The sequence below is a fragment of the Trichosurus vulpecula genome, chromosome 1 (assembly GCF_011100635.1).
Source record: "Trichosurus vulpecula isolate mTriVul1 chromosome 1, mTriVul1.pri, whole genome shotgun sequence".
In the NCBI taxonomy this organism is placed as follows: Eukaryota; Metazoa; Chordata; class Mammalia; order Diprotodontia; family Phalangeridae; genus Trichosurus; species Trichosurus vulpecula.
The window spans coordinates 93,937,734-93,950,379 of record NC_050573.1 but is presented as its reverse complement, the minus strand read 5'-3'; the positions used below and the strand labels follow the sequence as shown (position 1 = coordinate 93,950,379).

General features: G+C 37.4%; 1 protein-coding gene across 1 annotated transcript in view; it reads right to left on the bottom strand.

Moving 5' to 3' along the window:
• COL22A1 (collagen type XXII alpha 1 chain) overlaps positions 1–12,646 on the bottom strand; it is a 570,107-nt gene that overhangs the window by 445,977 nt on the left and 111,484 nt on the right. Inside the window, exon 4 of the mRNA XM_036741444.1 lies at positions 8,399–8,510. Within this exon, the coding sequence (XP_036597339.1) occupies positions 8,399–8,510 (112 nt within the window). The remainder of the gene's footprint in view (positions 1–8,398; positions 8,511–12,646) is intronic.

The following is a 12,646-nucleotide window of genomic DNA, read 5'->3' as shown; positions in this document are numbered from 1 at the left end:
TAGGTGGTACTGTGGACACATTGCTCAGCCTGGAGTTAAGAAGACTCATCTTCTTGAGTTCAAATTTGGCCTCAGGCACTTACTACCTATGTTACCCTGGGCAAGTCACTTAACCCCCACATCTACAAAAGGAATTGGAGAAAGAAATGGCAACCTAGGACAAAGAAGTTTAGTCAACTGCAAACTGAATATTAAATCATCAGGATGAGGTGGCAGCCAAAAAAATCCAATAGAACCTTGGGCTGTATTTACAGAAACTTAGCATGTAGGACTAAGGAGATGGTAGTTCCTTGACCTGCTCAGACTCCATCCGGAGTATTGTATTCAATTCTAGATTTGCTTTAAGGACAATGATAAACTGGAAAACTGGAAAGTATCAAGAAAAGGGCAACCAGGATGGTGATGGGCCTCAAGTACCTGTGATATGAATACTGGTTGAAGGAACTGTTTAACTCAGATAAAACAGGCTAAGTGGGGGTACAATAGATGTCCAAATATCTGAGGGCCTGTCATGAGGAAAAGGGATTGGACTTGCTCTGTTCTGCCCTAAAGGGAAGAACCATGAGCTTTGGACAGAAGTTGCAAATTACACTTGATGTTAGGAAAAATTGTGACAATCAGGGCTGTCCAAAAATGAAATGAGTTGCCCTGAAAAGCTGTCGGTTCTCCCTCATTGGGCATACTTAACCAATGGCTAGATGACCACTTGCCAGGTGTGTTTAAATGGGGATTCCTTCTGGTATCGGCATGGCAGCTGAGGTCCCCTCTGACTCTTAAAATTCGATTTTTATACGATTCTCGGAAGAATCCTGTACTGTAAGAATCCTGTAGGTACTACAAATGTTATTTTCCTCATTTTGTAGATAATGAAACTGAGTATCAGAGGGATAAAGTACCTTGTCTAAAATCATGTGGTGACTTTTCCCAAAGTAAAACAGCTAGTATGTGAACCTAATTCTTCCAACTATTCACATAATTGTTCCCATTATATGGGAAAATTGATAGAAACCTCACCAATCTCAGGAATTGTCAACATTCCTGATGTCAGTGGCATGTGGACTAACACTATTGGGTGTATGTTCTATTCTTTGAGTTCTATAGTGGAATCACAGATGACAGGGGGAAACGTCACAAAGGCTTTCCTTATCACAATGAATCAAATTCATATAGCATTTTAATGTTCACATCTACACAGATCAGCTTGCTGTTCTCCAGTATAGACAGCAATATTATAATATCCATGTAGTTTAATCATCTGGCAAGGCCCACATTATCCTTCACTTGTCAGGGGTCTATTTATTCTGTCCTTGGTGTATGAATTTTAAATGTCTTGATATTATTCAGGGGCTTTAGTTACTGACTAAAGATAGAATTTGTTCTGTAGGAGACTGGAATCTTATTCTGGGGTCCCATTAAGCTACAAGTGTTGTTGGGTCTCAGCAGTTTTCACATGATGGCTTTTTTTTGTGAGAGCAAGTAAGTGTGTATGAAGAGATATGACCAAGAGAAACTCTTGCAGGCAGTCAGATTTATCTGAGAGCCCACCTTTTTTTGGAAAAGGGGAGGGAACTTGACAGGAGAACCAGTTACATATGGCAGGAATTACCTAATTTTTTTTCTCAATAATAATATAAATCTCTAGGACACTGAGTCCTCCTTTTTTCCAGGGTGCAGTGCTCCTTGATTTCCTTGTGGAAACTGCTGTAGTCAAGAAAATTACTAAAAAATATCCTATATATTTAAAAATATTCATAACAACATTTTCTGGGGCATCAAAGAATTGGAAACAAAGTGAATGCCCATTGACTGGAGAATGGCTATACAAACAGTTATGTGAACATAATTAAATTTTATCAAGAAGTAATAAATGGAAAATATAAGAAATTCAGAGGAAGGAAACTAATGTTTATTAAGTACCTATTAAGTATTCTAGGCACTATGCTAAATGATTTACAAGCATTATCTCATTTCATCCCTACAACAACCCTTGAAAGTAGGTGCTATGATGATTCTCATTTTACAGTTGAGTTAACTGAGGCAGACAAAGATTACATGATTTGCCCAGGGTTAAACAGCTAGTTAGTGTCTTGGACTGCATTTGAACTCAGGTCTTCCTGACTTCAGATCCAGAGTTCTACCCACTCAACTGCCTAGTTATCTTTAGAGAAATGTGGAGGAGACTTCTAGAAACTGCTGCAGAGTTAAATAAACAAAATGGAACAACATTACATGAGTACAATAATGTAGATAAAAAGGAAGGCAGATTCTATCACGACCAACCTTGGTCCTGGAGGACAGATAATAAAACATTCCTTCCTTCTCTCACTAGGAAAGTGGGAGACTTTGGGTACAGAAAAAGACGTACATACACTTTCAGATAGTCATTGGATCATATAGTTTTGCTTAGCTCTTTTTTGGGTTGAGAGAGCTCAAGATAGGTGATATAAAAACAAAATGAATCAATTGTTTTTTGAAGAAATGTTCTCAACAGAAAGATGTCCCCCAGGATGGGAAAGGAGGAATTTAATGAAAAACATTCCCTTGTCACTGTATGAAAAAGAGAGCTTTATAATATGGTCATCAGACACTCAAGATATCCATACACCTGGAAAAACAACAGAATTATTACCTTGGTTTGATAATCCTATTTAATGTTGGCTCTTTCTTGAGTTGTCTGCACATACGCTCCAAATAAAAAAAGGAGACAATGGCATTTCATCTGTTCCATTTCATCTATCAACAACAGTCCCTCCTGCAGCTGATGCTGGGTTTGGGCTGCAGAGCATACGTAGGGGTCTCTTGTGGGGCCCCAAAATCAGCATCTCCCTAAAAAGGGACCCCACTGATCTGCCCCAGGGAACAAGATTCAGAAATCCTCACCATTGCTGCCACTTTACAATGCGTTCTTGGATTGATTAAGGCAGGAAAGAACTTGGATAAGCTAGTCCCGGGCATCAGCACAGGATGGAGGCAGGAACAGCAAGGTGCCAAGAACCCCAGAGAAAATGAAAGCTTTAGAAAGAGAAATCAGGTCAGAAAAGCACAATCCCTTTCTCTAAGATGTTTCACCTGCTGATAATACGTGTGTGTGTGTGTGTGTGTGTATGCAAATATATATATGTATGCATGCGTAGATGTGTGTATACATACGCAAACATATGTACATATATATACATACACCACACACATATATATATAATATATAATCCTACATGTTAAAACAATTTCTAATATTTGTTTGTTTGCTTTTTTTCAGTTTTGAGTTCCAAATTCTATCCCTTCCTCCCTCCTCCCTGAAACTGTAAGGAATCAGATTCACTTGTTGACTCTTGATCTCTACTCCTATAACTGTTTGTTCATCCTCTCCTTCAATCATCTCATTCCTTTGATCTTTAGCCCTCCAAAGAAACCAAGGCACCAACCCAGCCTGGCCTTCTGATTTAAGCGTGCTGAGTTCTCAGTTCATATACCTACCCTTGTCTTTCCAAGTGGAGGTTGTCTTTGCCCCACCCTGACATTTTCCTAAATACTGTCATATGTTGTCCCTGTCCCAGGTAAGATACTACATACTGCAAAAATGGATTATATCTCTAGAAGGCCCACATGAATGCATACAACCATTACTTGGGAAGGAAAACTTATTACCTCCTCATTAGACTGAAAGATCCTTGAGAGCAAGGAGCTTCTTTTTGTATCTCCAGCACTTAGTACAGTGCCTGGCACATAGTAAACTAAGTAACTGTTTACTTACTGATGATTAATTGAAAGTATCAGAATCAATTTTCCCAGTTAGGTTTCTCTACCCTAGTACCAATCAGTGCCCCAAAGGGAAGGAAAAGTATGTAGATAAGTATAGGTAGGGACAAGAATGGAGTGATAATTCTAGAACTGCTTGAGACAGTGTGGTAAAAAAGCCAGGGTGTGGGGAGGTGATACTCAAAGGAATAGACTAAAAGGATAGTTGGCGCCAGAAATGACTATATAAATCCATCTATATAAGATGATAGCATTTTATAGATTACAATGTGTTTTTTTTTCCTCAAAATGACTCCCTGAGGCAGGTTAGTACAAGTGTAGTCATCAATATTTTTACAGATTAGAACACTTAGATTCAGAGAGACTGAAAGTCATGTAGAAATGGCTGGGATGTAGGAGAGCCATGATTCAGACCCAAGTTTTCTATCTCCTAACCCACAAGGCAAGCCTTCACCTATTTCATAATATTTGTTAGGGCTTTGTCCTCACAGTTACATGTGAAACATAAACTTTACATCCTATGTTCTAATAACCTAGAGCCATACGATGTGAGGGGAAAGGGTTCAGGGCTTATTTCTGTGACCAGAGAGCCAAACGTAAAGAAGTTATAAGGACCTGGATTTAGGATGGCAAAAGGCTCCATTATTAGGTAAAACAAAGCCCCCAAACCACTAACCACTTCCAAAGCTCTATACAATTCAGACATCCTCTCCATCTACATGTATCACCCAGTCAGAGGAAGTGTGGTTCTGTAAAAGTTTGCTGGTGGAGTCAGAGGACCTGGGTTCAAATCCCAACTCTGCCATTATTAGCTGCATGACCTTGCATGAGCAATTTTGCCTCTTTTGACTTCAGTATTCTCATTGGAAAATAACGGAGTGGAATTATATGACTTCTATGCTCCTTTCCAGTTTTAAATCTATGATCCTATGATGTCATGATCTTCACTCCAGCCCTAAAAATTCCTCCCTGATCCTGCAACCACCAACACCTAGCAACATGACAAGTTAATGATAAATAACATAATGATAATTCACAATTCTGAGCCTATAATCATGATGTTTCCTCATCAGCAGCAGCATCATTGTCATTCCTATACCCCTTTAAACTTTGCAAAGTATTAATGGAAATATGTTCTCTCATTTGATCCTCATGGCAACTCTGTGAGGTAGGTGTTAGTATTATGCCTGATTTATATATGAGGAAACTGAGGCTCTGAAGTCCAGGAAATTCCATGAATCATCCATGCTTACACAGTGAATGTCTAGGGTGGGAAGTCAAACCTAGGTCTTTCTGACTACAAGTCAGAAATCTATGTCATGATGCCTTCCTTCACTGGGAATGCTCTTTTCCTGTTCATTATTCAAATTCTACCCATTCTGTGAAGTCTAATTGAAGACCCACTTTTTGCATAAAGATTTACCCAGTTACTACTATCATCATAATCTCTTCTGTTGATGAAGTAGGCTCTCAATGACTATTTTTTCCATATTAGCAACTCAGGTAGAACTAAGGCCAGGTTTGAAACAAAAAAAATGAATTAAAAGAAATTTGTTTTGTCATCTAGCCCTTTGTCCTTCTTCCACCTAAGCCTCCTTTTGGTGGCCCAGGGTCAGCCATTGTGATGGCACACACAAACCTCGCCTTAAAAGACATACTTTAGAGTGGTTGATCAGTAGAATAGATTAGGTACAAATTACACTATAGTAAATGACCATAGTAACCTAGTATATGATAAACGCAAAGATGCAAGCTTTTGCAATAAAAACTCATTATTTGACAAAAACTGCTGAGAAAACTTAAAAACAGTATGGAAGAAACTAAGTGCAGACCAACATTTCACATCATATACTAAGATAAGGTCAAAATGGGTATATGATTTACATATAAAAGGCGATAACATAAGCAAATTAAGAGAATGTGCCATGGTATATCTGTCAGATTTATAGGTAAGGGAAGAATTTAGGACCAAAGAATGTATAGATAGCATTACAAAATGCAAAATTTTGATTATATGAAATTAAAAATGTTCCCAAAAAATCCCAATGCAACCAAAATTATAAGGAAAACAGAAAACTGGAAAAAAATTTGCAACAAGTATCTCTGATAAAGGCCTCATTTCTCAAATATATAGAGAACTAAGTCAAATTTGTAAATAAATTTAAGTCATTTCCCAGTTGATGAATGGTCAAAGGATATGAACAGGGAGTTTTCAGACAAAGAAATCAAAGCTATCTACAGTCATATAAAAATGGTCTAAAACACTATTGATCAGAGAAATGCAAATTAAAACAACTCTGAGACGCCACCTCACACACATCAGAGTGGCTAATATGACAAAAAAAAAGAAAATGTTGGATATTGGAGGGGATGTGGGAAAACTGGGACACTAATGCACTGTTGGTGGAATTGTGAAGTGATCTGACCATTCTGGAGAACAATTTGGGACTCTGACCAAAGGGCTATAAAACTGTGCATTCCCTTTGATCCAGCAACACAACTACTAGGTCTATATCCCAAAAATATCCAAAAAGAGGGGAAAGACATCTATTTGTAAAAAAATATTTGTAGTGGCTCTTTTTGTGGTGGCTAAGAATTAGAAATCAAAGGGATGCTATCAATTAGGGAATGACTACACAAGCTATAGTATGTGGTTGTAATGGAATATTGTTTTGTTGAAAGAAATGACAAGCAGGATGATTTCAGAAAGACTTGGAAAGACTTATATGAATGACTCATAGTGAATTGAACAAAACCAGGAGGACGTTCAACACAGTAACAGCAATATTGTTCAATAAAGAACTGTGAATGACTTAGCTATTCTCAGCAATAAAATGACCCAAGGACTAATGATGAAGCATACTATCCACCTCCAGAGAAACAACTAATATTGATTGAATACAGCCTGAAGTATGCTATTTTTCACTTTCTTTCATTTTTTTTCTTTTATTCAAGTCATCTTGTACAAATTGACTAATACGGAAATGTTTTACATAACTGATAATGTATAACCTATATCTCATTGTTTACCTTCTCTGAGGAGAGGAGAGAGGGAGGGAAGGGTAGAATTTGGAATTCAAAGCTTTAAATAAAAATCTTAATTTTTTAAATGATTTTTTTAAAAAGACATACTTTAGAATGGCTCCTCCATTCTTCCATCCATCAAGCTGTTCCTCCTTTCAGGCCCCTCCTTCTTAACACCAGTGGGGTGGGAGAGCAATATGATTAAGCATATTTGCAATAAGAGGTTCATATCTGATAACTACAGCGTGGTAATTCTCCCAGAGGCACAGCTTGGTAGTGACAGAGACTGGATGAGAACCAAGACTTGCTGACTCCCAAATACTACTCTTCTTTCCATGATATGGTAATTTCTCCACTTAAAGTCCAGTGGTCTGTCTTCTCCCATTCATTCTTGCTTGTCATGGGTAAAGGTGGGGTGGGGTTTGGAGGGAGAGAAATAGAATTACTGGGTTCATGTTTAAGGCACTATTTTGATGAGAAAACAATAGTGGCTGTTGTAAGTAAAATAGTACGTCTTTTACCAAGTTTATTTCACATGTAGACTGTAATAATAATATGTGTGTGTATGATGAGCTATTCATTTATAGACTATTATATAGAAATACACATAATATAATATAAGTGCTTACAGATATTCATATACCCAGATCTACAATGTAGTTATAGGACCAGAAGTAAAAGGGGCAAATTAGTTTCAAAGTTAGTAAGTACAAAGTTTCAGGAGCAAGTAGCCTAAAGCTGTGTTCTCAACATCACTTACTATGCTTGCCCTGGTCATAATTAATGCTCAACTCAAATACTCACTTTTAGCTCTAGCTAAATGAAGAGGCTAAATGGCTCATCCTGTGTTTTCCCACCTTGTGGTTTTGCTACTTCACTCCCCAGGTCTGGAATGATCTCAATCTCTGTCTCTGTCTTTGGAAATCCTACTCATCCTTAAAGGACCAGGTCATAAGTGATCTACTCAATTAAAAAACAAAAACAAACAATAACAAAAAAACCTAGCCATCTGTCAAGCTCATCTCAAATGCCATCTCCAGAAAGCTCTTCCTGATCCATTGCCCTCTTCTCATAGTACATAATGATTTTACTGAATGGATGATATATCAAAAATACCTCATCGTGACATAGAAAGGAGTTTGGACAATACTGCACATTTGAGTTGTTTGAAGGCATCAGCCCAATGTCTTCCTGTATCTAAAAGGCCATCTGATAAACCCTAAGACCAGAGGACTGAAGAAATACTGATGGTAGGGGTCATGTGTTCTTAAGTATACCCTGCATCTCCTAGACTATTTCTGGGCACATATTGGGCACTCAAACAAACCTGGTTGAAGACATGAATGCATGTTGACTTGTATCTTGAGGTTCTTTCAAAAGGGTAAGAAACTAGTTTTAAAAAAAAACCAATGAAGAGAATAATCAGCAGTCTGAAAACCCAGGTGGGAGATCTGCTGGCTTTCACACCTCAAAGCATTCTGCCCATGAGTCAGGCAATGGTCCTTGTCATCGCTAGAGCCAATAATTGTTGTCAGCCAGTCCCCTTCCCTCATCTTGCCTAAGGCTAGTCAGAGGGCAATTATAGGAAGGAAGGCAGCAGAGAACCAGTCATACTTACTCAGTCCTTTGCACCACCGGGAATGATCCCATTCGGACATAAGAACTCTGAGCACCACCTTCTTTCTTCCCCAAGATGTCCTTCACACTGAATAAATCCATCAGGTCAAAACCTGCCCAAAAATAAGTGGGGGGTAAAAACAATGTTGGCGATGGAGCAGGGCCTAGCAAACACAAAACCAAAGTCATGTCAGCTCTTTAAAACCAGGCAAGAAGCCAACCCCTCTGGCAAACAGGATGTGGAGAATAAGCAAACAGACCTGTTTAAATACATATTCATTGGAAAGAAACACAGTAACAGGTCATTAAGTTTCCCCATCTCTTCCATGAAAACGTAGAGAAATGCAGATCTTGGAGGTTTTAAAGAAATGTTAGATCATGAGTATTTTATAGATATTCCAATACGTAGCATTTATAACATTTATAGCAACAACATTTTCAATGCCTCAAATGATCTATGACCTTATTGGTACATAGGTACTTCCTCTGTCAACATGAATAATACGCTGTCCACTGTGATGGACAATATGTCCATAAAGGAGGATCAAGGCAAGTCAGGAGTGCAGAGGGGATTTCAGCAATATAGAAAGCATGAGCTAGGGGAGTAATTCCCTCTCTTAAATAGAATAAAACAGAACAATAGAATATTAGACTTAGAAGGGATCTTAGAATGATAAGAAGCAGAAGGGATATTAGAAAAAAGCATTAGATCTAGGTGGACCCTTAACACATAGAATGCTTGAGTTTAAAGGATCTCAGACCTACAGCCTATAGGAATTGAAAAAAGTCTGTAAAAATGATCTGGTCTAATCACTTTCTCAAAAAGAGAAAGACACTGCAGCACTGAAGCCCCAAGAAGTCATACAAAATAGTGGCAGGGCCAAGATTAAGACATAAAGTGTCTTAACTCCCAGCCCACTAGGGTACAATGTTTCTCTAGATAACTTCCAACTTTGCTGTGGTTGCTTTTAACCAATTCAACATTTATTAAGCTCTTACAATGTGTTGAGGAATTGACATTCAAAGCTTCTGAAAAGGAAAAGATAAAAAAGGTGTGTTGAAAATTGTGGTCCTCATTATTATTCCCCTTCTTCCCTCCCCCGCCTTCATCCCCACCCTACCACCCTAAAAAGAAAAAGTGTTTCAAAGAATAGCAATAAATCTTGGGTAACATAATTTCTTTCTCATCTACACAAAAAATTTATAAGAATAATCTCTACATGTAAACCAAGGTCATCCTTCATGGAAGTATAAAAAAGCTGAGGTGTACAAATGATATTTTCCAAGAGAACACATCATTACGAGCACAGAGATTAAGTTCAAGGTGAAGAGAATTATAGCCAGAGAGAACAAGACCCCTCTGTAATAAGTTTATTGACTGCAAAGTTTTTTTTGATAACTTTAGTATATATTTAAAAGGAATAGCAAGTTGTACATAATTGATTTGCAGTTTCATGTGCAATCATCTTTTTTATTATACTGTTATGGAAATGCTTATTTTACTCCATCAATTAAAAATTAAATAAAAAAGAATGTTAGTTCCTTACAGAAAGGCCATTGCGTCTTTTTGTCTCCAGGCCTGGCATTCTACCCATGGCACCACCTAGTTGCCTCAGGTTAACTGTATCCACCCATTATTAAAAATTTAAGGGAAGCCATGGACAAAGTAGCCACACATAGAAGGGTTGTGACAACCATCTGACTGGGACACAGAAGAACACAGATCCCTCGGAGTACTGTTTACTGTGTTTAAGGCACTAGGCTAGGCATTGATGATGCCAAAGTAAAAGCTTGAATGTTAACGTCCAAAAATCAAATGAAAACAAAACCAAAAAAACCATGAATTTAGTGTCACAGAACCTGGGTTAGTATTACATCTTTAATTCTAACACAGCAAGCAGGCAACAAAATGGATATAGAACTTGTCCTGAAGTCAGGAAGATCTGAGTTCAAATCCCAGTTCAGATACTTACTGGATGTGTAACCTTGGGAAGGTCACTTAACCTTTATCTGCCTCAGTTTCTTTAACTATAAATTTTGGATAATAATAGGACCTATCTACCATAAAAGTTGTGGGAATCATACAAGATACACATAAAGAGCTTTAGCAAATCTTAATATCTATATAAATACTAGCTATTATCATTATTATTATTATTATTATTATTAATGCAGTGTCACAATACTTAACCTCTCTGAGCTTCAGTTGCCTCATCTGTAAAATTAAGGATGGACAAAATAAACTTAAAGGTACCTTCTTGCTCCTAAAATCCCTTGAGGAAAAGCATAGTCTCTTCCCTGAAGGCAGATATAATCCAATCAAAGATTAACCATGAATAGAGAAATAAAGAAAATACAAGTAAGTTGCAATTGGTGGAAAGGAAGAGGCACATTAAAGCAAGGCAGCAGTGGCATCATGCAGGGAGTACTCAACTGAGGGGCAGAATGTTTTAGTTTCATTTTTGGCTTTTCCGCTAACCATCTGAGCAACTTTAGTCAGGTCATTAACTTATAAGGACTCCCCCAGTTTCATCATATGTAGCAAGAAGGCGGTTAGATTATATGAGGTTTAAACATTTTCCAGGTCCAAAATTCTATGAGAAACATATGAGAGGTTAAGAGAAAGTTTCAAGGGAGAGGAGGCAGTGAAGCTTGACCTTAAAGTCTGAGGGAAAGGTTATGGTTTTTTTAAATGAAAGAAGAAGAATTGAAAAAGCATCATTAGACTTCTGCACTGATATAAGTATGTGCCAGCTTCTACAAAGGTTTATTTTTTTAATTTCCCCTTCAGTTTAAAATAATGAAAACTTACAATTCTGTACCCACTGAATAGCAATTTTCCTAGAACTCATTAAGTAAATTTTAATGATAATGGGATATCTCAGAGTTGACATACAGGGGCAGAGTTTTCTTTTCTTTTCTTTTCTTTTCTTTTCCCTTTGCTCAATTTTAGTAACTGAAATTCAGTGATAAATCACCATTTCCAAGAACATAATCTCACAAAAGTTATGTATAAGGTCATATATAGTTCTTTGTCCTTCAGTTGCATTTAAATGTGTCTGATTCTTGGGATTCGAGGCATTCTGCCTCTAGAAGAGAGCAACTATGATGCCAGAATTACATTCACTTCCCTTCCAGGACAAAGACTTTTCCTTGGTTTATGTGTTTGAATTTGGGGGAAATCTGCAAAGTTCCAGGTTAGGAAGCATGCTGTAAGAATATTTCATACTCTGGTTTTAAATTTTGAATCTCTTAACCTAAACTATGGTAAAGTCACAATTTGATCCTAAATTCAATGCATTCAACAATCTGGCCCTAACCTTGGTTTCTAGACTTGTTCCAAATAGTCCCTTCCACACATATAAAGCTCTAGACAAACTTGGAAAAATCTTTATCCACTGAACTCTCACTATCCCCTTGTGCCTGCATGGTCTTATTTCTAACATTGCTTGTTATGCCTCAAATATTCTCTCTTTCTTCATTCATCAGATGGATTTCCACCCATTTTTTTAACAATAGCAACCTTGTAAAAGAGGAGGTCCTTAAGTACAAAGAAATCTATCAGTAGGTGAGAGGCAAAGTGGCAGAACCGAGGCAGCAACTCATTTAAACTCTCCCAACATTCCCCTCCAAAGAGCTCCACAAATCAAATTTTGGAGTGGCAGATTCAACAAAAGGTTAGAATGAGATATTTTTTCCAGCCTAAGACAACTTATGAGATCAGCAGGAGACATCTGTGACACCAGTATGGGGACCAGTACTAAGCATGCCCAGTAGCAGTACCAGCTATTAGCCCAATCTCAGATGAGAAGAGTCCAACTTTAGCATAAAGTTCAAAAATGAATAAATAAGCTGGGAAAAATAAGCAAACAACAACAAAAAAAATTTGACCATAAAAAGCTACTATAGTGGCAGGAAGGATTAAGACATAAACATAGAAGAGGACAATAGTATGAAAACGGCAATATGTAAAATCTCAAAGAAAAATGCTTATTGGACCAAAGCCAAAAAAGAACTCCTAGAAGACTTAAAGAAAGATGAGGGGTAGAGGAAAAATTGGGAAAATAAAAGAATGCAATATATAAAAAAAAAATGAACAGCTTGGTAAAATGCGGCACAAAAAACTAAAGAAAATAATACCTTAAAAACAGAATTGGTCTAATCATGAAAGAGGCATATAAATTCACTGAAGAAAATAGCTCATTTCAAAACAGAATAGGACAAATAGAAAAGAAGGTACAAAAATTCA